Source organism: Canis lupus, chromosome 21 (assembly GCF_003254725.2).
Source record: "Canis lupus dingo isolate Sandy chromosome 21, ASM325472v2, whole genome shotgun sequence".
Taxonomy (NCBI): Eukaryota; Metazoa; Chordata; class Mammalia; order Carnivora; family Canidae; genus Canis; species Canis lupus.
This window is the reverse complement of record NC_064263.1, coordinates 13224844-13252619: the sequence shown is the minus strand read 5'-3', so window position 1 is coordinate 13252619 and position 27776 is coordinate 13224844. Positions and strand designations below refer to the sequence as shown.

Sequence of the window (27776 nt, the reverse complement as noted above, 5' to 3'; positions counted from 1 at the left end):
ACCTTCAGACACTTCTGGTCCATAGCACAGATTACCCAGTTGACCCCGACCTAGAAGGTGCTTCCCATTGGCTTTTGGAGTGCCCTGGGGCCCTGGTGTCAATGTCTTTCATAGTTATCATTCTGAATAGCACACAATCAAGCCAAGTTAAGAGAAGGGACTGACCGTCCTGATTCTCTGACAAGGCTACACCTAGTGTTTGGAAAATCCAAGAATGAGTCACTGTGGCTGGTGAAGGCCATTTTTATGGTGATTGATGCTTTAGTCTGATGAGTCCTATGTGCTAGTACTTTCCATATATTAGCTCTTTAAATTTTCATAATAATCTTCCAAGGCAGTTCTTCTCATCCCTAATGACTAGATGATACAACTACAGCTCGAGTTCAAGTGATTAGGCCAAGTTCAACCAGCTAGAAAATGATAGCTTTGGTTAGTATTTCTCTCAGATATTAAATCACGTAATTCTTACTTTCCTTGGAAGCAGTAATGATGTCCATTTTATAGGTGAAGAAGCTGAGGCCAAGCAAAGTTAAGGGACTTCTCCCAAGTCAGAGGGCTACGAATCAGCCAAGTGGGAGTTGAATCCAACATGAATGCTCTTTTCCACAGCTCCTGGCAGCAGACTAGCTAGGGGGTGCCCCCATTCTGGCACCCAGCACGGCCTGTGAGAAGGCATCAGTCCTCAGTGGCTTGGTCAGGTGGGGCGAAACTTACCTTGGATGTCATCATTGAACATGCAGTACTTGTTGCGGTATTTGTTGAGCAGACGGAAGGCATTGGCATTGGCAAAGTCTTCAAATTGGATGAGGCAATTTATTCCAAACCTGTGGGAAGGGAAAGGAAAAAACTCATGATTGCCTCCCCACGGCTAGTCCCTGGCAGATCCCAGCCTGCCCCGGGGAGTGGGGAGGCACAGGCTAGGACGTAGTAGGGGTGGTACGGCTCATGCACCAAGGGTTTTGCTACCTGGCTGGCTCCTGGATTCCTGGGCTCTGCCTGGCCCATTATGATTGGGGATTGGGAAGGGAAAGAGTAGGAACAGCGGGCTTGGTGGTCAGCTAAGCCCATATCCCGGTCTCTAATGTAGGCTGGTGGCTACCATGCGCAATGGATGGCAGACCTGGAGGGGTGATGGGAAGACTGAAATGGGGCCATCTGAAATCCCAGCAGGAAGCTCACTACCCACCCAAGTGCATGCAGAGACCCCGACTCCCCATCCACTGGGGCCTAGAGAGCCTCTGCATCCTGCAAATATCTCCCAGGGTGGGTCCTGAGATCTGGAGCTCCTCCAGTAGAGACACTTCTGGATTTAGGCATTATGTCCTGCTAAGATGCAAGGAAGGTTGGCAAAGGCCACTACACAATGCTGGTGTCATCTACTAACACCTTGATAAGGGTGTTTACCAATTTGCAAGTTACTACCCAAGTATCAGTTCATGAGTTCAAAATACAGAGCCCCAGGCTCATCTGCCAGAGTCTCACTCAGTGAGTTTGAGGCAGGGCTTGGGAATGTACCTTTTCCCCTCCAGCTTCACTGTGGTATAACTGACAAATAAAAATCATACATTTAAGATGTGCAGTGGGATATTGTGATATATGTATACATTGTGAAATGATGACCACCCCAGACTGGATTCTGACAGTCGAGAGAGCTCTGAGAAATACTGCCTGGCTGGGTGAAGACAATGCCCACTAAGCTGTTTGATGTGCCTTATTCAAAATCCAGGCTACAACTGACCCCTAGATTTCAAGGTCAGGGAAAAGTTTGTATTTCCTACAAAATGACGGTGATCGTAACCCATTTTTCCTGTTGACATTGTGAGAAAGCTGAGAGCTCAGTTTTCTGCTCCTGTGCTGCAGGCAACCTCAGCTCGGCCTTTCTGCACACACCCTTCCCCTTACTCCATTCTTGCTTTTGATCCTCATTTTGATAGTTTTGTTGTATTGTGCCTTTTACTGGAAATAAGCATGACACAAATTATTAAAAATTACCTAATACACAGACATACGTACATGGGTCCATTTGTTTTTACAGTATCGGTGCTCACGTTCACTGACAAAAAGTGCCCTTACTGATCAGCCAGGAGTGTTGGGGCATGAGATGGGGAGAAGGCGTCTGCCCCTCCCAGCCTGGTGTGAACCAGAGGCCTAGGACCAGTGTGGGACCAGCTGTGGAAAGAAAGACCTGCTAGAAAATGTGGGTGGGGCACACACCTGGCGGGCTTCCTGTGTTATTGGGGCATCTTTCCCATGAGGCTGGTGGCAATGAGGGGTGAGTAGTACTGAATTAGCCCAGAAACATCTTTTTTGACTTCATAATTTTGTGCATGGATTATACTGCACAGTAAAAAATCCAGTGGCAGATAAATATTTGCTCCTGTCATGGTCCTTCCAGAACCTTAATGAGTTGAAGCTGGTGGTGGGAGGACTTGTAGGTAGGTGGGTTCATGTCTCAGGGGCAGAAATGGACAGTCTGTTATTAACGGTGCTGGGCATGGGTCAGCAGACTTGTGCACCTGACCTGGCTCTGAGGGGTCTGACACCTGTCACTTCACTCTTCAGTTCTGCCTCAGTTTTCCATCTGTCAATGGGCCAGTAATATCTGCCTGGCTAACTTCGGTGGGCATTTGTGAGGATGAAAAGCTGGGGTGATTTTTGCACCATGAAGTGCTAAACACATGTGTCATCTTGACCACAATTCTTATTTACAGTCACAGAGCTAGTGCCATTTGGGGTGACGAGGGGGGCTCACTATATGTCTGGACCCACCATCCATCCCCCTTTTCCTTATACAGTGAATAAAACTGAAAAAGAAAACCTCCTATGCGCAAATATAATGCTATTCTTGCTGAGCCAAAATTTACTGTGATTTTTTTTTCCAGGGTGTGAATTTCAAGTATTTGGATTGGGGTTAGGGGGACAGAATGTCTTTGGTTGCTGGTGACATTTTGCTATATATAATCGTCACAAGACTCCCAGTGTTGCTCCACGACTGGCCTGGAGCTAGAATGCTGAAAAGGTCAGACAGCAAAGCAAGTGATGCGCGTTCTTTCTCTCTGTCTTTCTTACACACACACACTTGACCTTTAAGCAACACTCCTCGGAGGTAAAAATAAGGCAAGAATTATAAACAAATATCTTTGTTCAGTGCACTACTCGTTTTTCATATTAAATTCGTTTTTTATGAGTAAATTTTTATGTTATTTTACTTTATTTTTTACTTATTTTATTTTTTCATTCCAGTGTAATCAACATGTAGTGGTATATTAGATTCAGATGTATGATATAGTGATTCAACGATTCTATGCATTACTCAATGCTCGTAAGATAATTGCACTCTTAATCCCCTTCACCTCTTTCACCCATCCCCCACCACCTCCCCTCTGGCAACTATCATTTTGTTCTCTATAATTAAGAGTCCGTTTTTTGGTTTGTCTTTTTTCCCCCCTTTTGTTCATTTGTTTTGTTTCTTAAATTCCACATGAGTGAAATCATGTTATTTGTCTTCCTCTGACTGGCTCATTTCACTTAGCATTATACTCTTTAGCTCCATCCACGTTGTTGCAAATGGCAATATTTCTTTCTTTTTTTATGCCTAAATAATACTGCATTGTGTATATATACCACCTCTTCTTTATCCATTCATCTATTGATGGACACTTGGGCTGCTTCCATAAGTTGGCTATTGTAAATAACACTGCAATAAATATAGAGGTATATATATATATATATATACTTCTGAATTAGTGTTTTCTCCTAATCTTTGGTTAAATACCCAGAAGAATGATCACTGGATCATAAGGTAGTTCTATTTTTAATTTTTTGAGGATCCTCCATTCTCTCTTCCACAGTGGCTGCATCAATTTGCATTCTCACAACAGGGCACTAAGGCTCCTTCTCCACATCCTCGCCAACACTTGTTTCTTGAATTTTTAATCTTAATGAATCTGACACGTGTAGGTGATACCTCCTTGTGGTTTTGATTTGCATTTCCCTGACGATGAGTGATGTTGAGCATCTTTTCATGCATCTGTTGGCCATCTGGATGTCTTTGGAGAAATGTCAGTTCATGCCTTCTGCCCATTTTTACATACATATATACATACATACATTTATTTATGTGTTAAGTTGTATACATTTTTCATATATTTTGGATACTAACCCTTTATCAGATAAGTTATTTGCAGAGATCTCCCATTCTCCCACAGGTTGTCTTTTAGTTTTGTTAGTTGTTACTTTTGCCATGCAGAAGCTTTGTATTTTGATGTAGTCTCAATACTTTATTTTTGCTTTTGTTTCCCTTGCCTCTGGAGATAGATCTAATAGAAGTTGTTTTGACTGATGTCAAAGAAATTACTACCTGTATTCTCTTGAAGGATTTTTATGATTTCAGGTCCCACATTTAGGTCCTTAAACCATCTTTTAGTTTATTTTTGTGTATGGTGTACAAAAGTGGTCCAGCTTCACTCTTTTGCATCTAGCTGTCCAGTTTTCCCAATACTGTTTGTTGAAGAGACTACCTTTTTCCCATTGGATATTCTTTCCTGTTTTGTTGAAGATTAACTGACCATATAATTTGGGGTTTATTTCTGGTCTTTTGATTCTGTTCTACCGATGTATGTATCTATTTTTTGCCAGTACCATGCTGTTTTGATTACTACAGATTTATAATATAATCTGAAGTTTGGAATTGTAATACCTCCTGTCTTGTTTTTTTTTTTTTTTTTTTTTTCAAGACTGCTTTGGTTATTTAGGTCTTTTGTGGTTCCACACAAATTTTAGTATTGCTTGTTCTAGGTCTGTAAAAAAAAATGCCATTGGTATTTTGATAGGGATTTCACTAAAACTGTAGATTGCTTTGGATTATATAGACATTTTAACAATATTTGTTCTTCTAATCCATGAGCATGAAATGTCTTTCCATTTCTTTCTGTTGTCTTCAATTTCTCTCATCAATGTGTTATAGTTTGAAGAGTACAGGTCTTTCACCTCTTTGGGTAAGTTTATTCCTAGGTATTTTCTTCTTTTTGGTGCAGTTGTAAATGGGACTGTTTTCTTAATTTCTCTTTCTGCTGCTTCATTAGTAGTGTATAGAAACACTACAGATTTCTGTACATTGTTTCTGTATTCTATGACTTTACTGAATTCATTTATTAGTTCTGGTACTTTCTTGAGGGAGTCTTTAGGGTTTTCTATATATAGTATCCTGTCATCTGCCAATAGTGAAAGTTTTACTTCTTCCTTACCAATTTAGTTGTCTTTTATTTCTTCTTGTCTGATTGCTGTGGCTAGGAATATGTTGAATAAAAGTGGTGAGAGCGGACATCCTTATCTTGTTCCTGACTTTAGGGGAAAAGCTTTCAGTTTTTCCACTGAGTATGATGTTAGCTATGGGTTTTTCATATCTGGCCTTTAACATGTTGAGTTATATTCCCTCTAGGCTTACTTTGTTGAGGATCTTGTCAAATGCTTTTTCTGCTTTCATTGAAATAATCATATGGTTTTTATCCTTTTTCTTATTGATATGATGTATCATATTGATTGATTTGCAAATATTGAATCATCCTCACATCCCAGGAATAAATCTCACTCGACTCTAGTGAATGATTCTTTTAATGTGTGGTTGGATTCAGTTTGTTGAGGATTTTTCTATGAGAAATACTGGCTTGTAGTTCTCCTTTTTTTCTGTGGTGTTTTTATCTGGTTTTGGTATCAGGATAATGCTGGCCTCATAGAATGAATTTGGAAGTTTTTCTTCCTCTTGTGTTTTTTGGAAACTTTGAGAAGAATAGGTATTAACTCTACTTTAATTGCTCGGTAGAATTCACCTGTGAAGCTGCCTGGCCCTGGAATTTTGTTTGTTGGGAGTTTTTTGATTATTGATTCCCTTTCACGGCTGGTAATCAGTCAATTTTTCTATTTCTTCCTACTTCAGTTTTGGTTTGTTGCACATTACTAGGAATGTATCCATTTCTTCTAGATTGTCCAGTTTGTTGGCATATAATTTTTCATAATAGTCTTTTACAATCCTTTGTATTTCTGTAGTGTTGGTTGTTATTCTTCTTTCATTTGTGATTTTATTTGAGTCCTCTTTCTCTTTTATGAGTCTGGTTTGCCAATTGTGTTGATCTTTTCAAGAATCAGCTCCTGGTTTCAGTGATCTACTGTTTTCTAGTTTTTCTACTGTTTTTCTAGTTTTCGTATCATTTATTTCTTCTCTGATCTTTATTATTTTCTTCCTTCTGCTGGGTTTGGGTTTTGTTTGTTCTTCTTTCTCTAACTCCTTTAGGTGTAAAGTTAGGTCATTTGAGATTTGTCTTGCTTCTTGAGGTAGACCTGAATTCCTTCTTAGAGGGAAGTTTTGCTGCATCCCAGAAATTTTGTAGTGTTGTTTTTCATTTTCATTTCTTTCCATGTACCTTTAAATTTCTTCTTTTATTTTCTGATTCCTTGCTTAGTAGCATGTTATTTAACTTCCACATGTTTGTAGTCTTTTCAGACCTTTCCTTTAACTGGTATCTAGTTTTGTAGCATTGTGGTCAGAAAAGATGCATGTTAAATTAAATCTGGTCCAGTGTGTCATTCAAAGTCACTCTTTCCTTGTTGATTCTCTGTTTCGATGATCTGTTCACTGATGTACATGTGGTGTTAAAATCCCCTACTATTATTGTATTATTGTCAGTTAGTTTCTTTATGTTTGTTATCAACTGTTTCATGCATTTGGGTGCTTCCATGTTGGGTGCATAAATATTTACAATTGTTATATCTTCCTGTTGAATTGTCCCTTTTATTATTATATAGTGCCCTTCTTTGTCTCTTGTTACATTCTCAGTATTAAAGTCTATTTTATCAGATGTAAGTACTGCTGCTCTGGTTTTCCATTTGGTATGTTTTTCCATACCTTCACTTTCAGTCTGCACATACCTTTAATTCTAAAATGAATCTCTTGTAGGCAGCATATGGATGGATCTTGTTATACATTCTATCACCCTATGTCTTTTGTTTGGAGCATTTAATCCATTTACAATCAAAGTAATTATTGATAAGTATGTATTTATTGCCATTTCGTTACTTGTTTTGTGGTTGTTTTTGTAGTTCTTCTCTAATCCTTTCTTCTCTTGTTCTCTTTCATAGTTTCCTGGCTTTCTTTAGTGATATATTTGGATCCTTTTCTCTTTACTCTTTGCTTATCTATTACTGCTTTTTGATTTGTGGTTACCATTTGGCTTGTATATAACATCTTCTGCACATAGCAGTCTATATTAGGTTGATGGTTGCTTACAGTTGAGTCCTTTACTCAAATTCTTTATTCCTTTCCCTACCACATTTCTGATATGTGGTGTCATACTTTATGGCCTTTTATTTTGTGAGTCCTTCAACTGATTTTTACAGACATATATTTACTGCTTTTGTGCTTCACTTTTTTTTTTTTTAACTCTTATTTATGGTCTTTCCTTTCCACTCACAGAAGTCCTTTTAACATTTCTTGTAGGGCTGGTTTAGTTGTCATGAACTCCTTTACCTTTGTCTTAGAAACTCTTGTCTCTCCTTCTATTCTGAATGATAGCCTTGCTGAATATTCTTGGCTACAGATTTTCCTCTTTCAATGCTTTGAACATATCATGCCACTCTCTCCTGGCTTGGAAAGTTTCTGCTTAAAAATCCCCTGATAGCCTTATGGGGTTTCTGTTGTATGTAACTGTCTTTTCTCCTGTTTTCTTTTCTTTCTTTCTTTCTTTCTTTCTTTTTTTTTTTTTTAAAGATTTATGTATTTATTTTAGAGAGAGAGCTAAGGGGAAGAGGGAGAGGGAGCCTGACAAGGGGCTCAATCCCAGGACCCTGAGATCATGAACTAAGGTAAAACCAAAAGTCAGTCACTCAACTTACTGAGCCACTCAGGTGCCCCTTTTCTTCCTGCTTTAAAAGTTTTTTCTTTATTACTGCTTTTGTAATTTTAATTACTATGTGTTTTGGTGTAGACCTACCTTCTTGGCTTGATTTTGGTGGGGAAATCTCTGTGCTTCCTGGATCTGCATATTGCTTTCCTTCCCCAGATAAGGGAGTTTTCAGCTACTATTTCTTCAAATAAATTTTCTATCCCCCTTTCTCTCTCTTTTATTTGTTTATTTTTTAGCAATCTCTATACTCATTGTGGGACTCAAACTCATGACTCTGAGATCAAGAATCACATGCTCTTCTGACTGAGGCAGCCCCCTTATCTCTTTATCTTCTTCTGGAATCCCTATGTGAATGTTTTAATGCTTGATGGAGTTGCTGAGTTTTCGAAGTCTACTCTCATCTTGAATTCTCATCTCTTGCCTTCTCAACTTGAGTGCTTTCCATTACTCTGTCCTTCAGGTTGCTAATTTGTTCCTCTGCTTCCTCTAGCCTGCTATTTATTCCATAATAATTTCATTTATTGTGCTCTTCATCTCTGATGGGTTCTTATGGTTCCTATCTCTTTGTTAAGGGTTTCAACTGATGTTCTCCACTCTTTTCTCAAGTCCAGTGAGTATCTTTATGACCATAGCTTTAAATCCTCTATCAGGCATATTATTTATATCCATTTTCCTTTGGTCTCTTGCTGCAGTTTTGTCCTGTTCTTTCATTTGCGACATATTCCTCTGTCTCCTCATTTTGTCTAACTCTCTGTGTCTGTTTCTGTGTATCAGGAAATTCAGCTACATTTCCTGTTCTTGAAAGTAATAGCCTTATGAAGAAGAGGTCCTTCAATGTTCTACAGTGCACTGTCTCCTGTTCACTGGAACCTGGCACTTCAAGGTTGTCTCTTATGTGTGTTATGTATGTCCTGCTGCGTGTCCCGGCTACCTTTTTCCTTCAGTCCATTCATCTGCAGAGGCTCTCTATGTCTGTTGTGGGCAGGGTTTAGTTCCTGCCCAGGTGAGGCATGCAGTTTCAAAAAGGTGGGGCCACTGTTGGGACCAGGGCTGTGTGGGTAAGTTGTGCAATTTTAACAACATGCACAATTTTAATAACGTGAGCCTCGGGCTTCCACAGAGCCTGCAGCTACCACTACAGGAACAGGGCTCCTGTACTTGCCCAAATTGGGAGATGTAGTATTGGCAAGATTTGTGCCAGTCTTCTGGGGGAGAGGGCCTGCAGTGCCAGTACTGAGGCAGTGTGACTGAGAGAGCTCGATCTGCCAAAGTGGGGGAGAGCGGAGCTTGGTGTAAGCAAGTTAGGTAGTGAATGTTGTCACTGTGCTGGTTCCCACAGGTAGCCACCTGTGTTTGTTCTGGGGGTTGAGGGAGGGAGATGGCTCCTGCCAGCTCCTTTGTTCCAGGGAAGTGCCTCCAGGAACCCTGCCCCTCTAGGACTGCTCTGAGATGTGAAAATATCGCTCCCTCCTGTCTGCCCCAGGCATTTTTTCAGACTGCTGCTTCTAGGCTGTATCTCCACAGGCTGTTTGTCATGCTGTCTCTTAATGTTCAAGGACTCAGCTTCCTATCATCCTTTGGACTCTCCTGGAGCTGAGCCCTCTGATAGTTTTAAACATCTAGGCTCTAAGTCTTGCTGCATGTAAGAACTCATAAAAGTTGGCCCCTCTCACTTACAAAGCCAAATGTTTTGGGGATCTGTGGTCCCTCTGCAGGCTCTTTGGTGTGGTCACCTGTTTCTCCCTGTCTTCCACATTTGCACTTCCCGCCTGTAGATGTCCTTCATCCTATTAGCCTGTAGATGTCCTTGGTCCCATTAGCTCCCCACTGAGTCCTCACCCTTCCCACCTTCTTCAACGTGATGTCTTCTCTACCTTTAGTTGTGGAATTTGTTCTGTTAAACCTTGGATCATTTTCTGGGTTATTTACACTGATGTGTTATCATCAGTGTATGTGAGACATAGGCAGAGGGAGAGGCAGGCTTCCAGCAGGGAGCCCGATGCGAGATTCAATCCCAGGACCCTGGGATCATGACCTGAGCCAAAGCAGATGCTCAACCACTGAGCCACCCAGGTGCCCCTCATGGCCTTTCATAAAACCAAATGCTGGCTGGTATGAACCAAAGGTGGCTACTTCAGTTGCTCTTGACATTATCCATCCATCCATCATCTGTCCATCCATTCATCTGTTCATTTCTCCATCCAAAAGCATCTACTGAATACCTGTGATGAGGTGACAGTTTAATTGTCCAATGAATGTTTTATGAAGGGGTGGGTATATGACGGAGTTGGTAGAAATTTAGTGAGTTTGCCTGTCCACTTGTTAAGCTAATTAAAAGTCCCTCAAGAACAAAAACAAAATTTCAAAGGGAAGATTTAAATGGCTTACGTGAAAAAAATATGTTCTCATTTCATCCATGTACATTCAAATACAGGTAACAGACTTCACCAAAACACCAATTTTGGTGTTTAATTAATTATAATTGCCTTACATATTCATTAAAATACTACTATTACTGCTATTCTTACTAAAAATAGCTAAACTTTATTGACTGCCTATTACTTACTGGGCATCATGCTGAGCTACTTACATATATTATCTCAATTAATGTTCACATGACCCTTATGAGGTAGGTATTGTTTCAGGGAAGGAATCCTGAACTATAGATGTGAACTTATTTGCTCAGAGATTATTCACTCTACTGCAGTTGGAAAGTGGTGGAGCTGGAATCTGAATCTGGCTGTATCTGACTCTAGAACTTATATTAATAGCAATATTATTGTTTAAACTTAATAGCAATATAATTTTGTAGGGACAGCTGAGTTGCTCAGTGGTCAAGCATCTGCCTTTGGCTCAGGGTGTGATCCCAGGGTCCTGGGATCGAGTTCCACATCAGGCTCCCTGCAGGGAGCCTGCTTCTCCCTCTACCTATGTCTCTGCCTCTCTCTCTGCATTTCTGGTGAATAAATAAATAAAATCTTAAAAAAATAGCAATATGATTTTGTAAAGAGATACAACTAAACAGATAACAAAGTTGGATTTGTCTCTCCATCGGGAAAGACATGTGGTGAGAAGAAAACACTAGGCCAGGAGACAGGCAAAGCGTGTTCTCTCTCGGTCTCTCACATAAACTCTGGGTCTTGGGTGGGTCTCCTTTCTCTCTGGATCTCAGTTTCCTGCTCTGAGATCAGTGGACTTGTAGCATGAGCTACTTAATGTACAGCTGGAGCAGATACACTAGGAGCTTCACTCAGATTTTTCTACAAGTCTAAAGTAGAGAGGTCTGACCATTCTCGGTAAGAGCAACATGTGGCAGGAAAATCTGAAGAATGAGTATTTATAGATTCTGTTTTGAGCGGAGACACATAAGACCAGCTGAGTGGGCAAGGCCAATGCAGGCACACTCCATGTCACACAGTTGGAGCAGAGGGGTCCCTGAGAAGGTGACCTGCCCTGGCGCACAACTTGGGGATCTGGGCAGTTTCCTGGTTTTAGTGCTGGCAGCATATTGCTGACCTTCTTTCCTGCCAGAAGCTGTCCCTCACCGAGGAGGCTCCTGCTTATCTGTCCCCTTCTGCCCTTTTGAACTCTTCAACCTGAAGCCCTGGCAGGGGCTCTGTATTATCTGAGGCTTCTCCAGTGGAGAATTCTTGCAATGGAGAAAGAGGCACCTCCCCAAGCCAGAGGAGCCCAGACTTTTCCACTGTAGAGACACAGCTGGGAAATGGCCTTGGAGCTGCCAGCAAAGGCAGCTCCAAGGACAGGGCTCACTTAAAGACACAAGGCTGGCTGATGGGTGGCTGTTTAATCCCCGCCCCCCCACTCCCTCACCCAGGGCTCAGGCATGGGGAAGCCTACAATTGGTGACCTGTGTCTGGGAGCCCTAGCAAGCTGTGTATGACCATGTGACAAGACCCAGGCCAGGACTAACAGAGCTGGGTACCTGCCAACTGGGATGCAGCTGCCCCAGGATAAGGAGAGCCCAAGGTAGATGCTCTGCTCATCCCCCAGCAAGCTGACTGAATGTTGCGTGAGGGACGTGGTGACAGCAATACATTCCTGGCGCTGCAGACCTGGTTTCTCTGTTCCATAGGTCAGGACCTGCCATTCTTTCAAACACCTGGGTCTAACCTCTTTCAGGCCTGAACAAACACAAGGGACCTGGGAGGAGCAGGTGAATTTGCTTAGCCTGACTCCAAAGCAAATGACTAAAAGCAACATTCGTATTTCCATGGGAGGCCACTCTGGTCCCCCAGTGAACCCCCTGCCCCCCACAAGCTTCTCACAGCAGAATGCTCAGTGAGAACATCAGTTGTCACCCAGTGAAAAGATATTTCTTTGATTTATTTTTTCCTCCTAGAGGAAACAGAGCTGACATAATCATGAAATCTCTTGGTCTTTTTTTTTTTTTTTTTTTTTTTTATATTCCATTAAACTCTAGTCCCTTGAGATGTTCCCAGAAAGTTTCTGTGGCTAAATATCTGAATGTTACTTGCAACATATGCAATGTATACTGAAGGCTCTCAAAAGTCCTGCATTAGGGAACCTGTTGAATGGAGCATTTTTTTAAACTTTGTTGACCAGATACTTTAGCCTTCTGTGTCCCCTTCCCTACCTACAGCAGAGCACACTTCAACAGATACAACTCTCCACAGAAAGAACTTTGTACCAGGTGGGGCTGTGTGAATTCAGGGCAAGGCCACCTCTCCCTGGGATCACTGCAACTGCCTCTTCTGGCCGGGATCCTGCAACAATTGATCTCACCTTCTCCAGGTTTATTCCCCTTCCCCCAATCCCTCTTCCTTGTCTTTCTAGACACAAATCTGCACAGGCCACTTATTTTCTAAAGATCCATACAGGGCTCCCACTGCCTTTAGTATTATGTCCAAACTCCTTGGCTGGTACTCTGGCCTCAACCTTAATCCCCAAACCCTGCCCATGTCTTCCCATATGCTGGTCACATCCTGCTGTTTCCCAGTTACTGTGGGCCCTTACATGCCTCTGTTTTTGCTAAAGTGCCTAGAAGGCCCCTCTTTCACCCAGGCCAATTCCTATTCAAACTGCAAGGTCCAGCTTCAATGTGACCTCTTCTAGGAAGGCTTCCCTGTCCCATTGCTTTCTCTACCCTCAGGGTAGTACTAACTCTTTTCTTCTCTGGACTGCCATCATACTCTGGATATATCTTCATCATGGTATATATCACCTTGCATTACAATTACTTATTGACATTTCCATTTCAATTAGCTTTTTTTCTAGAGAGAGTGAGAGAACGCATGTGCGTGTGCACTAGTGTGTGCAGGGCGGGGAGGGGTGGGGGCAGAGGGAGAGATAGTATCTTAAGCAGGCTCCATGCTCAGTGTGGAGGCTGATCTCACAACCCTGAGATCATGACCTGAGCTGAAATCAAGAGTCGGACACTTAGCCGACTGAGCCACCCAGGTGCCCTCAGTTTTAATTATTAAAGAAATGTATCCAGCAGGTTATCCTCTTTGTGCCAGGAACTATCCCAGGTATGACACAAAAATTCAATTCAGCAAACATGTCTAAGTGCCCACTGTGAACAAGGGACTACCTTACCTGCGAGATTACAAAGGCAAATACAAGAATCTCAGTCTGATGGGGACACAAGAAAATATAAGAGCAGTTGCAACATACTGTGGCTGGAGTATTAATAAAGGTATGTGCTAGGTATTTAGGAGGCCTCTGAGGGAGCAGACAGCCTTGCTGGGTGGCGGGGGGCGGGGGGGTGGTGGCAGTGGGGTCTCACCAGTGGCCTAAAGGAAGAATAGAGGCTCATGGGAAGACTGCGGGTAGGATGAGGAAGGAAGAAGGGCATCTTAGGCAGGAGGAACAGCACATGCATGTGGAATGAGAGTCGGAGGCCTTCCTGGAGCTGCAGGAAAATAAGCAGAGCTAGAGCTTGAGTCGGGGTGGGAAGAAAGGGGAGTAGTTGGGAGACCAACCTGAGTCCATGCCTGGGTAAAGAGCCTAGATGGTCTGGAGGGCAGAGGGGCCCCACCGATGGGCTGCAGCCAGGAAGTAGCATATGTTTTAGGGAGTTCTTTGTGGCAGCAGAGTGGATGACGGGGTGGTCGGCTGGGAGGACAGACTGGAGGCAAGGAGGCATGTCAACTCCAGCGAGAGACCATGAAGTCTTCCTGGTAAAGGCAGTATGGACAGGGTGGGAGAGAAGGGGCTAGACAAGAAGGAGGATGGACAGAGTGTCAGGGAGTGGAAAGAACTTTGGGATTGATGGGTCCATCACACTGAATGTGTGACCTTAGGCAAGTTACTGAATCCCAATGTCAGTCTTCACTGATGATCGAGTGGGCCAACGATACTTCTTTTGCAATCCTGTTATTAGAATTAAATGAGATAATGTCTATAGAAAGCCCAGCATACCACAGACCCCGAGTGCCTGGAGGCTATGGTTATTAGGGACAGGAATGCATTAACAGAGGCCAGACGTGGAAGATGAAGGAAGAGGAGGAGCCCAGGATGGACAGTGATGTCCACGGCTCACCGAGGTGGGGGACAGGGAAAGACTGGCAAACCTACTCGATAAGACAGGCCGGGCACATGAGTTGAGTCTCAGGTGCTAAGATGTCCAAGTGCATTCTGTTCTCAAAGCAGGAGGCTCTACGTGAGGCTCAGCAGACAGGAACATGAAGTCTAGGGCATGGCGAATCGTCAAAGTCAGGGGGCTGGATGAAGGTCTCAGGCAGAGTGTGTGCAGTGAGTAGGAAGCAGTGTCAAGGACAGAATCCCAGGACACACATATGCCCGGGGAGCAGAGGGGAGGAGAGTCCAGCAGAAGAAAGTAAGCAGGGAACCCAGCAAGGTGGAAGCTGGGCTGGCAGGCCAGCTGCCACAGGAGGGGCCACGTGATAGGTTCCGGTCAGGAGCGTCAGATGCTGCTGGGATGTCAGGTGAAAAGGGGATCCTGAAGTGTCCATGGGAGTCAGTGTTCAGATGATCATTCGTGACCTTTTCTATTCTTCATTTAGTAGGTGGTAGTGGTGGGGGCACCAAACTGCGGGGGGTAAAAGGTAAATGGAAGGGGAGGAAAGGTCAGGGATTATCAATTTCGAGAAGCTGGGCTGTGAAGTAGGGAAAGGGTGACAGCCACGGGGGGATAAAGGATTGAAGATTGATTCAGATTTGAGGTGAGCGTGTCCCTGTGAGGTAAGGGAGCCAGCGTGCAGGAGAGGCGATGGAGGAGACCCTGGGGGATCGTGAGAGGGGCGGCCAGAGTCCAGTTAGGGCGTGAGGAAGACGTGGTCCCTCCCTCGAGGACCCCTGCGCGGTGGTGGGGTGGCTCCGGCCCTCGCGCCACAGCTGCCACACACATGCGGAGTGGCTCACTCTGCCGGGGCAGGGCCTGGAAAGCGAATCACGAGCGTGACGGGCAACTAGGCAAGGGAAGCGGGCAGCGCGGGAACCACGGAGAGAGCGGGACTGTGGAGCCTGGAGAGGAGGGAAGGGCAAGCGGAATGAGGTGAGCCGTCATCTTCAGAGACACGCAGGAGTGTTCTGTGGGCGAGGAATAAAGTGGACTTCTTTTCTGTGGCCTTGGCAAGCGGAGTGGAGCCAGCAGATGGGAGCAGAAGGCCACGGGCTCCGCGCTCTGTGCGGCCGAGATTTCGAACCCGGGTGGGAGCGGCGAGCGGTCACTGGAAGGGATGCTGTGTCACCGGAGCCCCGGCCGGCACGGAGGGGGGACGTCGGGGGCCCTTCCCCGCCCAGGCCCCACCGGGAGAGGCCGGCGGCTCCTGGGGCTGGCGTCCTGGCCTGACCGGGAAACGCCCATTGAGCAACGAGACAGTCACAGGAAGCAGCGACTTCTAAGCAAAAGTGCCAGAATGATGTGGCCATTCCTCAGTCGCTGCCCCGACGGCCACCCCTGGCCAGACGGAAAACACTGCAGGAACGGTCTGGATTTCCTCCTCAGTTTCCCAGTTTGTCCGAGTTCCTGGGCAAGCCCGCGCCTGGCGCCAGAAATCCCAGCGCCGGGAAGAGGATGGTGGCTAATCTGCTGATCTCTCGGCCTCCCAAAGGTCAGAGGTCAGTCCCGAGTTTCTCCTCTAGGGGACAGCATCTCACGCCTCAGCCTTCTGCTCACAAGGCCTGTGCACTGTTCCCGGCCACCAACGTGCCGGCTGGCTCCGCGGTGCCCGCATTTACACGCGCTCCCGTTCGCCCCAGGCCGTACATTTTAGTGGCCAGAGCGTCCCTGGTGTCTGTGAACCCGCCCCGATGAGTTTGGCCCGTTCTGGTCTCTCTCCTCAGGGGACTCCTGCCCTATGTGTACCATGCAGGCTGCCCTATCCTCACATCTCGTCCCTCCTCAGAGTTTCAACTGCTCCTCTCCCCGAGACCTGGTTAAATTTTACCTTGACGTATGACAGTCTGACGGCGGAGGGCAGTAAGGTCTGTGTTTGTGGGCTTTCCGGACAGCCGTGAGCCCCAGTTGGGGAGAGCAGGGGAAAAGGAAACTGCCATGTTAGGGGACAGATTGGATCAAAGCAGCATGTGGCAGTGTCCTTGAGGGCAGGGAGGGGTCTTATTGGCCATCCTGTGATACAAAAGCTGAAGAATTAGCTCAAGCTGACCTGAGCCCCTCTTTCCGCCACCAGCTCTGGACAGATCAGCCTCAGATCCCCGGGTGAGAAGACCAAACACACGCTGCTGCAGGCCCAGTGCCCTATGCCTGCCTGGCTGGTACGTGTTGTGAACAAATGAAACACGAATGGCTGAAGGCAGCTAATAGTGCCTCTGCAGGAGCCTACCTTGGAGCCACATGCTCCTCTTCTAGAGGCCACAGCAGCACCTAGTACAGGCCATTCCCGTGACTCCTGAGGGTCAGGTCAACATAGCAGGAGGCCCTTCCCAGACAGGAGGGGCGAGCAGACAGCAGAGGGGCTGTAGCCAACAGCCTCAGGTCTGCGAGTCACATGGGTCTGGGGTGAGTCCAAACTTGTCATTTCTAGCTGGGTGTTTTGGGACAAGTTACTTAACCTTTCTGAACCTGGGTTTCTTTATCTCTAAGGGCACTGTGATAATTAAATGTAAAGCCCCCAGCACAGAGTAGGTGCTCTGTAAAGGTGAGTTGCTAGTTCTTTTCTGGGAAGAAGTCCATGACTTTTAAATCTAACCAGATGTCCTAAGCCCTTTGACCAGCCCCTGCCATCGTGCCCAACACTGCGGGCAGGGCCATTCACCAGGTACATGCTCAATCTACACAAACTCATTAGTGAGCGTATTTCTTCTTTTTCCCCTAGTCGATTATAAACTCCTTGAGAGCAAAGTCTCTTTCTGGCTTACCACTATGCCCAATAAATATCTGTCCTCTGAATGAATGAATAAATGGATAAATACATGAATAAAAAAATAAACAAAGGCTGCCTTGAATGATTTTCTGATTATTTTCTGTGTCCATTTTACAATGTCGGGAAGAATGATTTCTTCAGGAAGGTCTGCTCTTTGTATTGGCCACACTCTGAGGCACAGAGAAAGCACATGATGAATACAGGCTGAATGGAAGCTTGGGAGAAATGTCATGAATTATGTGAAAACAGAGAAAACAACTGGATAGGCTCCCCTTAATTTCCCACTGCCTTAATCATTATCTGACCCTGGGGAAATAATTTTCTTCCTGTGTCTCAGTTTCCCTGCCTATAAAGTGACAGAATTGGGTCAAGCGAACACGTTGTTTCTTGCTCTGGTATTCTAAGATTGTGAGCTTACAGTCCAGGGATGGTGAAGTGGGAAAATGAAGTAAGACATGGACTGAACCACAGGAGGCATTCCTAAAATTCAGTATACATGAAAATACCAAGTAGTGATGGTCTCTGCTGAGAGGGACTCAGAATGGGAACACTCCCTTGAAACATTATAACCAGGGCTTGGAGCAAATACTCATGCTCTTTACAATCTCTTAAAATTAAAATAAAATCTTAAAAGTTTCTTTGTAGTCTGGATGCCATAAGCTTAGAGGTTTTCCTTTGTTTATACCATTTGTTTATACCACCAGGAGAAGCTTAGCGTTGAAGAGCCTCAGCTTTTCCCTTGAGGGTTGAGTGAGCCAGGTGGGCTTGTAGTTTGCAAAAGGACCTGGAGGGGGCGCCCATCTCTGGTGAATTATGGGGCAATGGGACCACTGGCCATTTGGTGATTAAAGGAGGAACCAAGGGGCATCCGGGTGGCTCAGTCTGTTAGGAGGCTGCCATCCGGTTCAGCAGGGAGCCTGCTTCTCCCTCCGTCTCCCTCTGCCGTTCCCCCTGCTTGTGCTCTCTCTCTCTCTCTCAAGTGAGTTAATAAAATCTTAAAAAAAGAAAATAAAGGAGAATCAAGAAGAGCCAGCTAACTGACCCAGATGCTGGAGAATTTTCCCATCACAAAAAAGAAATGATAATTATGTGATGTGATAGAGGTGTTTGCTAACCCTGTGGTGATCATCATATTGTAATATATGTATCAAATCAACAGGTCGTATGCTGCAAATTTATATAATGTTACGTGTCAATTATATCTCAAAAGTAAAAAGTAGAAAACAAAGAGGGTGCTTCCCTAACTGCCAATAGCTAAGGAGTTTGAAAATGGGAGTTGATGGCTGATTCCTCCAGAGCCCCCCTTATGGTGAGGATGGGTAGGGCACTAACCCTGCCCCAGAACAAGCTGGAGAGAGTATGCTAAGTAGGATAGCTTCCAAAAGACCTCCCATTTCTCTTCCTTGACTATTGTATCAAGAAGGCTGGAGTCTGTTGGACTGTCTTTCATGTAAAGTAACAGAGAGAGTAGCCAAATTAGAGGGTGGGTTCTGGAGTTAGACCACCTCGGTTCACAGCTTGGCTCCACCATTAACCAGAGGCATGACCTTGGACAAGCTCCCTAACCTTTCTGTGCCTCAGTTTCCTCATCTGTAAATTGTGCATTCATTCAACAAGTGTTTATTGAAAGTCGACAGCACACTCAGCACTGTTCTGGGTCTTGAGATGTAGCAGTGAACAGAAGAGTCAAAGATCCCTCCCTGCAACTTTTATTTTAATGGGACAAGACAATAATTATCTACTTAATAGGACCATTGTATTAAATGACTCAATGTATGTGAATTGCTTTGTTATCTATAGGAGCCTAGCTCAGCACTGAATTCACCACAGGGAGAAGGGTGGGATCTATCTTTCTTTCTTTCTTCTTTCTTTCTTTCTTTCTTTCTTTCTTTCTTTCTTTCTTTCTTTCTTTCTTTCTCTTTCTTTCTTTCTTTCTTTCTTTTTCTTTCTCTCTCTCTCTCTCTCTCTCTCTCTCTTTTGTGGACTGTTTTTGTTTTTAACACGAACTATTTCTGGGGAAGAATTGCTGCTTAACTCATTATAAAAATTCATTATTTTTTCTAATCACAAAAGAGATGCCTGTGCACAAACAACCAAACATTATAGAAATGAATGACTTAGAAGGCAAAAATCCCTGGTAACCTCATCTTTTAACTATAGGCACTCTTAAGAACTTGGTGTATACATACCCAGCTACTTTTTTCTTTATAGACCTTATCTTGACAAAGTCTTTTGTTTTTCAGAGTTTTTTTCCCCCTAGTTATCCAACTTTATTAAAAAACAATCTGGTTAAGCCTAATAAAATAAATATGATAGAATAAGAAGAAACTCATGCGTGTGTGTGTGTGTGTGAGAGAGAGAGACAGAGAGACAGAGAGAGAGACAGAGAGAGAGAGAGACAGAGAGAATGAATAAGACACAGAGAAAAAGAGACAAAGAGAAAATGAGAGTAATGGACTATGCTATGGGATTTTTTGGAATTACTATATCTCCTCTGTCAAGGAATGATTGGGAACTCCAGTCTTATCCATCCTTTCTTTCCCTTGAGAAATGCTCTACGTCATCAGTAGCAGTTCAGAAAAATCTTTCCTGAGGAGTGCCTGGGTGGCTCAGTCGGTTAAGTGTCTGACTCTTGATTTCAGTTCAGGTCCTAATCTCAGGGTCCTGATCTCAGGGTCATGAGATCGAGCCCGGTGTCAGGCTCCCTGCTCAGCAGAGAGTCTGAGGGTTCTTTCCCTCTGCCTCCTCCCTCCCCATTCTCTCAAATAAATAAATCTTAAAAAAAAAAAAAAAAGACTTTTCTGATAAAACGCCTTGGTGTCCCATTTCCTTTCTGGATAATCAGGCATAGGAATGGAAAGTCTCTGAAATGCCCACAGGCAGTACTTTTTGAAGACAAAGGTTTTCTGATGGTGACCTGCCCTAATACTCTCCTGGATTTCCAGGAGTCTGTTTTTCATTTTCAGAAGGCTGGTTAGTTCTTTTTTTTTTTTTTTTTTTTTTCGGGGGGGGGGGTTCTTTTTCAAATTTGCCTGCTATTTTTTCCCCACAATCTTGTGTACTTTCCTTGTTACTTCATTCTTGTGAAAAATCTCTTTAATATATTTAAGCAGAGCTGCCTTATAATCTTTCTGAGAATATTCCTTTTTCTGTGGTTCTAATTCTTCTTCTGGTTTTTCCTTAGTGTGGATTGTTTCCATGTGGATTACTGTGAATCACAAATTTATTTTCACTGGAGAATTGTTTTTCCCCTCGAGGAATTCCACACAGCTTGGCTTGTGGGAGTGTCCTTACAGAGAAGTTTGACTTTGCCTTCTGCCAGGAAGGTTCTCCAGCCATATCACTGGCAGGGGACAATATTTTACAATCATTTCTTAACCACGTGTATATTATAAATGCAGACTCTAAACCCACATGTGGTGAAGGCTTAGTGTTTTGGTTTCTTCCAAGAGACATTCTTTCCCCCGCCAAACCCCTTATCGTTTCCCTGGCTTGCGGAACAGAACCCGTTTCATTTTCTCTGAGACTGTAGTAGCCACTGAAAGTTCCTAGTTTCCTGCAGGACTCTCAGCACCAACACCCTGCCTTGTATGACCCTGCTGCCTGGATGTGGACCCGTCTTTAAGCCTGAATGATGAGAAGGACACAGCCATGATAGTGGAGGGACATTTGAGCCTGGGGAAATAAGCATGAAGTCTCTGCATCTGGCTCTCACAAAATGACATGTGGAAGGAAAAGCAAGAAGGCCAGTGTGATGGGAGTTGAGGGAGCAAGGGAGCTGGCGTTGGCAGATGAAGCCTTCAAAGGCTTCCTTCTGGCTCCGAGAGCAAAGAATAGGGTGGTGGTGGGGGAACGAGTGCTGGATGTGTGTAGCCTTTTAACAAGTCAGTATCGGTAGGTTGATCTTGGAACAACTTAGTAATTTATTATCCTTGGGCAAGTTTCTGCTTCTCATTTTGGTATTAAGAAATGTTGTCCCCCAAAAGGATGTTGGGTTATGCAGGGGGCAGTGGTGCCCAGTAAACTATGCCTCCTGGTATTTTGATTCTGTGTCAGCTCCTTCCTTGGAATCTGGTAGGGATCTACGATTTGCTTTCACTAGTGGAATGTGGTGGAAATTTTATTGTGCCAGTCCCACTATGGTGTGAGCCTCAGGTATTTAGTGTAGGGTGGTGCGTGCATGTGTGTGTACATACGCGTGTGTGTGTGACAGAGGACAGAGAGAGAGAGACTGAGAGAGAGAACTAGACATATAAAGGTGGAGAGACTCAAAGAGAACGTTTTCCTGGAGCTAAAAAGCAGCCGATTTTTAAAACGTCAGGTTTCTTATTTATTTTTTTTTTTAAACTATCATTTGCCTTCTTCCTTATCACTCCTCTCAGCACCTTAGGAGCCTCTATTTTGGGGTGGGGAGCTCCAGGGAAAGGGCGAGGGTCCCTTCCCGAGTCCATCAAAAGACTGAAGCTGCTGCTGCTGACCTCAAACTCTGTCCAAGCATCCGACAGGGTATGGCTCCAGGTGCAAGAGGAAAACAAACCACTCCCATCCATTCTATTGTAAGGAACCAAAATGGAAAAAAAAAAAAAAAAAAGTAAGTGGAAATGGTGGCCAGGGAAGACTTGTGAGTCAAGCACCGTGCCTGGGTCTACACGGCAGAGAAAGAGCAGGAAGGACGGAATGACCATGTTGGCCGTGTGGGCGGTAGCCTCGGTCTCAGCTCTGAGCAGCACGTGCACGCACGTACGTGGCTATTCCTTCTGCCCTGCGGGGTCCCCAGTGGCCAAGCTCCAGGACAGTAACAGAGCCATGGTGACTCTTTTTTTGGGCAAAACCACCTTAAGATATACCCCCGTTGGGAGACAGGGGCAAGGAGGTGGAGCTTCTCAGCAGCAGGATGTTTGGAAAAAAGACAAGGCAGTTCAAGGCAGAAGTCAAGGTTTCCCAAGGTTCTTTCTTAAAATACACTGTGTTTAGCTTTGGGGCTGCTGACTCACCCCCCCATTGGGGCATTCCATCTTGAGGCTATATATTCCCCAGAGTGTCTCATTTCCCACCTACAGTATCCACAGAAACATCTGCTTTCGCTTGTTAGAGAGTCAAAACAAGCAACTGTCAACCTATCATCATTTCCACTGGAGGACACATTCCTCTTGGCTGATGTGTGCCCTCCCCAGTCCCCCGACAGCCTGCCTGTGTGTGACACTGGGAGCTGATTCTGATGATAAGTGGAAGCATCTCTCACATCCTCGTTTATCTAACCTCCTCACACGAATAGCAAGACTTCTCTTTGGGGATTCGTGCAATAACTTCTGACTCATTAGATAAGCGGTAGGCCCTGGACCCACCAAGCAGAAAGCAGGCCCTCCAAGCCCATTGCATCCCCTCCTCTTCCTCCGCGCTGTGGAAAGCAGTCTGTCCTTGGAGCCAGAGGACCCACGTTCCACCTGCGTCCTGCCACATGCTGGAGACCTGGGCCAGGGTCCTTAGCCTCTCAGGGGCCCAGTGTCCTCTTCCACAAAAATGAGTACAGTAATACCTATCCTGCCAGCCACGCGGGGATCTTGCGTGGTCTGAATGGAATCTCAGGGTGGGAAGGGATCTTAGAGACTCTGATGCTTAAATTTCCTCCTGTCATAGCACCATTGACAACCTACACTTGAACTATTTCTGTGACAGAGAACTCATTCCTACAGAGAGTGTGGTGCGTTGTGAGACAACTCTGATTTATTTTGAGCTGAAAACGGCTTCCTTTGCCATTCTACCAATTGGTTCTTCTTCATGTGGCTATGTGGAAAGAGGGCAAGTCCCTTTCTGGAAGAACAGCTTTCAGATATCTGGAGGTGTACTGCACACTGATACAGACAGAGCAGTCCCTAACTCCTGTCACCACCAGGCTAAGCTTTTGACTCCCCTCACTGTCATGGCTACTACTCTCCAAAGGCATGTCAGGCAATTTACGATCCTTAAAGTAGCCTGTCTGCAACCGAATGTGGTGCTCAGGATGGTCTGAAAGTGGGGAGAATGAGCTGGGCCATTCGCCTCTCTTGTTCTAGACGCTACGGCTCTGTTAATGCAGCTGACCCTCAGCTGCCTTGGTGGTTATTTCTCAGTAGCAGCACCTCCTCTATGATCTCAGTTGTGGACACCTAACTTTCTGATTACCACTTCTTCTCTGTCCAGCTCATTTTCTCTTTACCCAACTCAATAATTCTTAAGCTTCATTAGGACTTACCATCCCCTGATCTGCATGTCACTGACCTCTAATTCCCCACAATGTCCTCATGTCCCTTCTTACTCAGCATAGATCCCAGGACACATCATCATAACCATCCCCTTGAAGATACTCGCAGTTCTTTTCTCTTTCTCTCTCTTGCCCCTCAGAATCCCAGCCCGGGTTAAATCCTAATCTCTGCCTCTTCCTGTCCTACATTCTGACAGTTGACACTGGCTTGAGAAAAACACAGAAATAGGTTAAATTCATGACCAGTGATCTGCGGGGGTGCCCACGGGGCTGTCCAGCAACCATCCTCTAGCACCGTCATTTGGACATTGCAGGTCTTACCTCCTCCAGCCCTAAACCTCCAGCACCGTCCTCACTCAGAGGGCCTCCTGCCCCCCTACCTCATGTGCCCACCTGCCTGCACCTGTCCCCAGTGCTTGGCCCTCTCCCTGTCCCTGCGGCCCAGCCTCTGTGTTCATATCTAAGGCTAAGCCCTCTCATTTACTCTGGAACTTTAGCTCCCCCTCCCCCACACTCCCTTACGAATTTCTTTTCTATAGGATCCTTCCCATCCTGTGTAAGTACAATATGATTTTCTTTCATCTTAAAAAATAAAACAAAAACAAACAAACAAAAAAACCCCACTATGATGATTAAAGGCTTGCTTCTCATCGCTGGATAGGGAGATCAGATGAGGGGACTTAGAAGCTCAGTAACCTGCTCCATGACATCACAGAGGTAGAGGCGGTGGGGTCAAGAGTCAAGTCCAGTTTTCCTGCACCCCCAAAGCCATGGAGGCCAGAGCAGCGCTCCTCCAGCTCACTGCTTTGGTCAGAATGGCTGAGCGCAGGCAAGGGAGGACTTTGCCAAAGATACCCAGGCCAGCCCTGCCAGGACCTGGGCACTCTCGGGATAGCAAGAAAGGCTGGAGGTTTTCAAATGACTAGTGGACCTGCTGGGTCTGGAGGAGCCTGCTGAGCTGCTGAAACTCTGTCTTGACTGACTTGCCCATCACACTACATGTGGGTGGAGGCTGTTTCCAGAACTCTGTCCCCAGTACCACGCCAGACACAGCAGGGTGTGCGGGTGGCCGTGATGGCAGACAGATGGGGCAGTGAGGGGGGCAGAAGCTGCCCATATCACACACCCCAGCACACAGATGGCACCTCATAAATCTTGCAGGCCCACAGCCTGTATGGCCTGCTCTGGTGGCTCATTAGCGCTGCTCAGTCCTCAGATACAGGTGGAAAATGACAGCTGACATGACAAGCTGCTGTTTTCTTCCTGGGACCTCAGACACTTAACTGTCTCCCAGTCACAGGCCTTCTGTCATCAACCCTCTTCTCTGTCCTCCCTGCTCCCAAAGATTCTCCCATGGAACAAACCCATTGGCTTTGTGTCTTCCAAATACATGGATAGGGTCAAGCTGCAATTTTCAGACCATGCGGAAAAGCATGCATCTCCTGCCTCTTGTTGAAACCAGTGCTGACTTGAGTCATACCATGTCTTAAGAGTCCTCTTTCAAAAGGAACAGGCTGACCCACTTACTTGTCTGTCACAGCCTGCATGAACTCGTCCAGCAGGTCATCGTACTCCTTCCCACGCACGCGCTGGTGTTTCAGCCCAATGTACAGAGGGTCTCTGAGCAGCTCCTGGAACAGACAGCATTGTTGCTCAACAGTCCTGGGTTAGCAGGAAGGACCAGAGAGAGGAGGCCAGAGGGAGACCTCAGTAAGAAGAGCCCAGGCCACACTGTCTCTCAAGAACAACAAAAAAGAGATGGGCAGATTCTGACAGGTGGGCTGGGCCTTCGGGTGGAGAAGTCAGCACAAGGAAGGCCTCGGGGCTGGAAGCAGAAGGAGGAAGTACCTGGCGTATTTAGGAAATAGGAAGGAATTCCATGCGTGAGGGTCTCCAGGAGTTATCTATCTTTGTGTCTGTGTCACCAAAACTGTGAGCTCTGGGTTATGTGGTTATGGCTATGGTTATGCTCGTAAGCATCTGGGTTATCCTCATCTCTATGTGAGCTGCAGGATGCAGAGGTAAGGACCCCACAGCCCCACCTCGAGGGGCTTCTGTTGGAGTCTGACCCCCATCCCTGACCAGCCATGTGACCTCGGGCAAATCACAGGACCCCTGGGACTTGTCTTCTCATTTGTCAAATGGGGATGAAATGTCAGCTGCACGGGGTGCTTGGGATGATTAAATGAAATAATATATGTACAAGAGCTTTGTGAATTTTAATACACGCTATGAAGTAGTGGCAGCAGCTTTAACCCGCGTGGCGCATCCTGTGTGCCACATACTAAGGACTGTTCTAAGTACCAGAATGTCTCCCCTCAGAGGTGGGACAGCCATGGAGGTGTGTGGCTTGGGACTCCCGTAAGAGAACCCGCTGAGGGCGGGGGGTGGGTGGACAGCCTCAGCTGCCTTGCTGGCCCTGGGCTGCTCCTGGCCCTGGCTGCACACGGTGGGGCCGGGGCGCCCTCCCGCAGGGAACCTTCACTGAGGCCTGCCGTCAACCCGCCTGAGGCTCTCCCAGGACCGCACTGCGGCCTGGGCTCTTCTTACTGAGGTCTCCCTCCGGCCTCTCCTTTCACAGGTGTCACACCTGCACAGGAGTCTGAAGGCCCCACCCACCCGCCACCTCCTCCTCCTCCCCCCTTCATTCTCCATGGGTGTCCCCTGATAAACCTTTCACACCTCTGTCTTCTAGAGGGCCTGAGCAGACACAAAGGCAGGTCTTGTTATTTCCTCCATTTGACAAATGAGGCAGCGGGACACAGAGAGGTAAAATGAGCCCCCTGGACCTTGGGCCAGTAGGTGGAAGGGTCAGGAGTCACACCCGAGCTGCCTGGCTCCAGCGCTCACCACGGTCTTCACACACAGCCATACCACCTGGGCGGCTCTTTGCACATTAACCAGAACTGTCTTAGTTTTTGTTGAAGACACCGCTGTCAATCCATACTGTCTTGACAGTGCTACAGAGGTGGTTGTGCAAAGGTGTAGGGGATAGCAAAGATAGGCAGCATCATCCTTCTAAACTCTCACCCCCAGTGCTGAGCCCACATAATTTGAGGTGGGCTTACTGGCAGCAAAAAGGGGGGCCCTGCCCTTAGTTTCTCACTCCCTTCACCCCTGGATCATACCTCCCTGAGATAGGTTAGGATGCTGCCCTGGCAGGTGTGTGTGTTTGCGAGACTGAAGGATGGCGGTGGGCACATCAGTGCCCACTCTTCTCGTGCCACCTCCAAAGTGACCCTCTGAAAGCCACTTAGAGGCAGCAGACATCCAGCCAAGGGCAAAGCATAAAATAAATGTGATGACTTGATGGAAAGCTAGGCGGTTATTAATATAGGTGGTTTTTAAGACTATGCAGCCACCTGGACCAATGTGCATGAGATTATTTAAAGTGAAAAAAGGGCAGATTCCGAATTGCACAGATGTGATTTCAACTCTCAGAAACACACACATACAGCCCAGAAGGGCACACACAGAAATGATAGAAACAGTGGAACTCCTGGCACCTGCAGAAAACATTCATGTTTTTAGTTTGTATAGGGACTTACAAGGTTCACAGTGAGTTGTCACTTGTAATGCTGCCAAGTGACAGATTTGAATCACTGGTACCCCAGGCAGCAAAAAGTGAATTTCTCAGTGCTGCATCTGCGGTCTCTGGGGCAAATCCAATTCTCCAGTAATACTGTAGAATTTTAGGGTTTTCCAAAAATTTCTCAGTATACCTGGGTCAACCATAAAGAGGTACAACTGAGATATAAGGGTGGCTATGAAAGCTTTAAAACATTCTTATATTTTGCTATTATATTAAAACATTTTATGCCCGAATTATTTCATAACTAAGTACACACCCAGAAATTGGAAAGAAAGTTTCTCTACAGAGTTGGCACTAAAAAAGAGCTTCTTCTATTTGTATAGAACTTTCAAATAGGGGCACCTGGGTGGCTCAGCGGTTGAGCTCGGGTCGTGATCCCGGAGTCCTGGGATCGAGTCCCACATCAGGCTCCCCACAAGGAGCCTGCTTCTCCCTCTGCCTGTGTCTCTGCCTCTCTCTCTGTGTCTCTCATGAATAAATAAATAAAATCTTAAAAAAAAACACCTTTCAAATAATTCACTCCTGAATCAAAAGTAATTTGATCCCTCTATCTTACATATTCTCATCCCCATTTTATAGATGGGGAAGGTGGAGTTCAAAGGTTTATGGATGTTGCCCAAGCTTACGCAGCCAGGAAGAGGCTAAGCTCAAACTGAGCCTGGCTTTGACTGGATCTCATGACACTGCCCCTTTCCCCCCAGTATTCCATATTGTGA

At 45.6% G+C, this 27776-nt stretch overlaps 1 protein-coding gene across 4 annotated transcripts in view; it reads right to left on the bottom strand.

Annotated features, from left to right (window-relative positions):
* Nucleotides 1–27776, bottom strand: part of ME3 (malic enzyme 3) — a 186572-nt gene that overhangs the window by 21761 nt on the left and 137035 nt on the right. For all 4 annotated transcript variants that reach the window (XM_035704041.1, XM_035704048.1, XM_035704042.1 and 1 more), the window contains exons 6-7: nucleotides 24996–25099; nucleotides 715–824 (exon numbers count right to left, since the gene is read on the bottom strand). In XM_035704041.1, the coding sequence (XP_035559934.1) occupies nucleotides 715–824; nucleotides 24996–25099 (214 nt within the window). The remainder of the gene's footprint in view (nucleotides 1–714; nucleotides 825–24995; nucleotides 25100–27776) is intronic.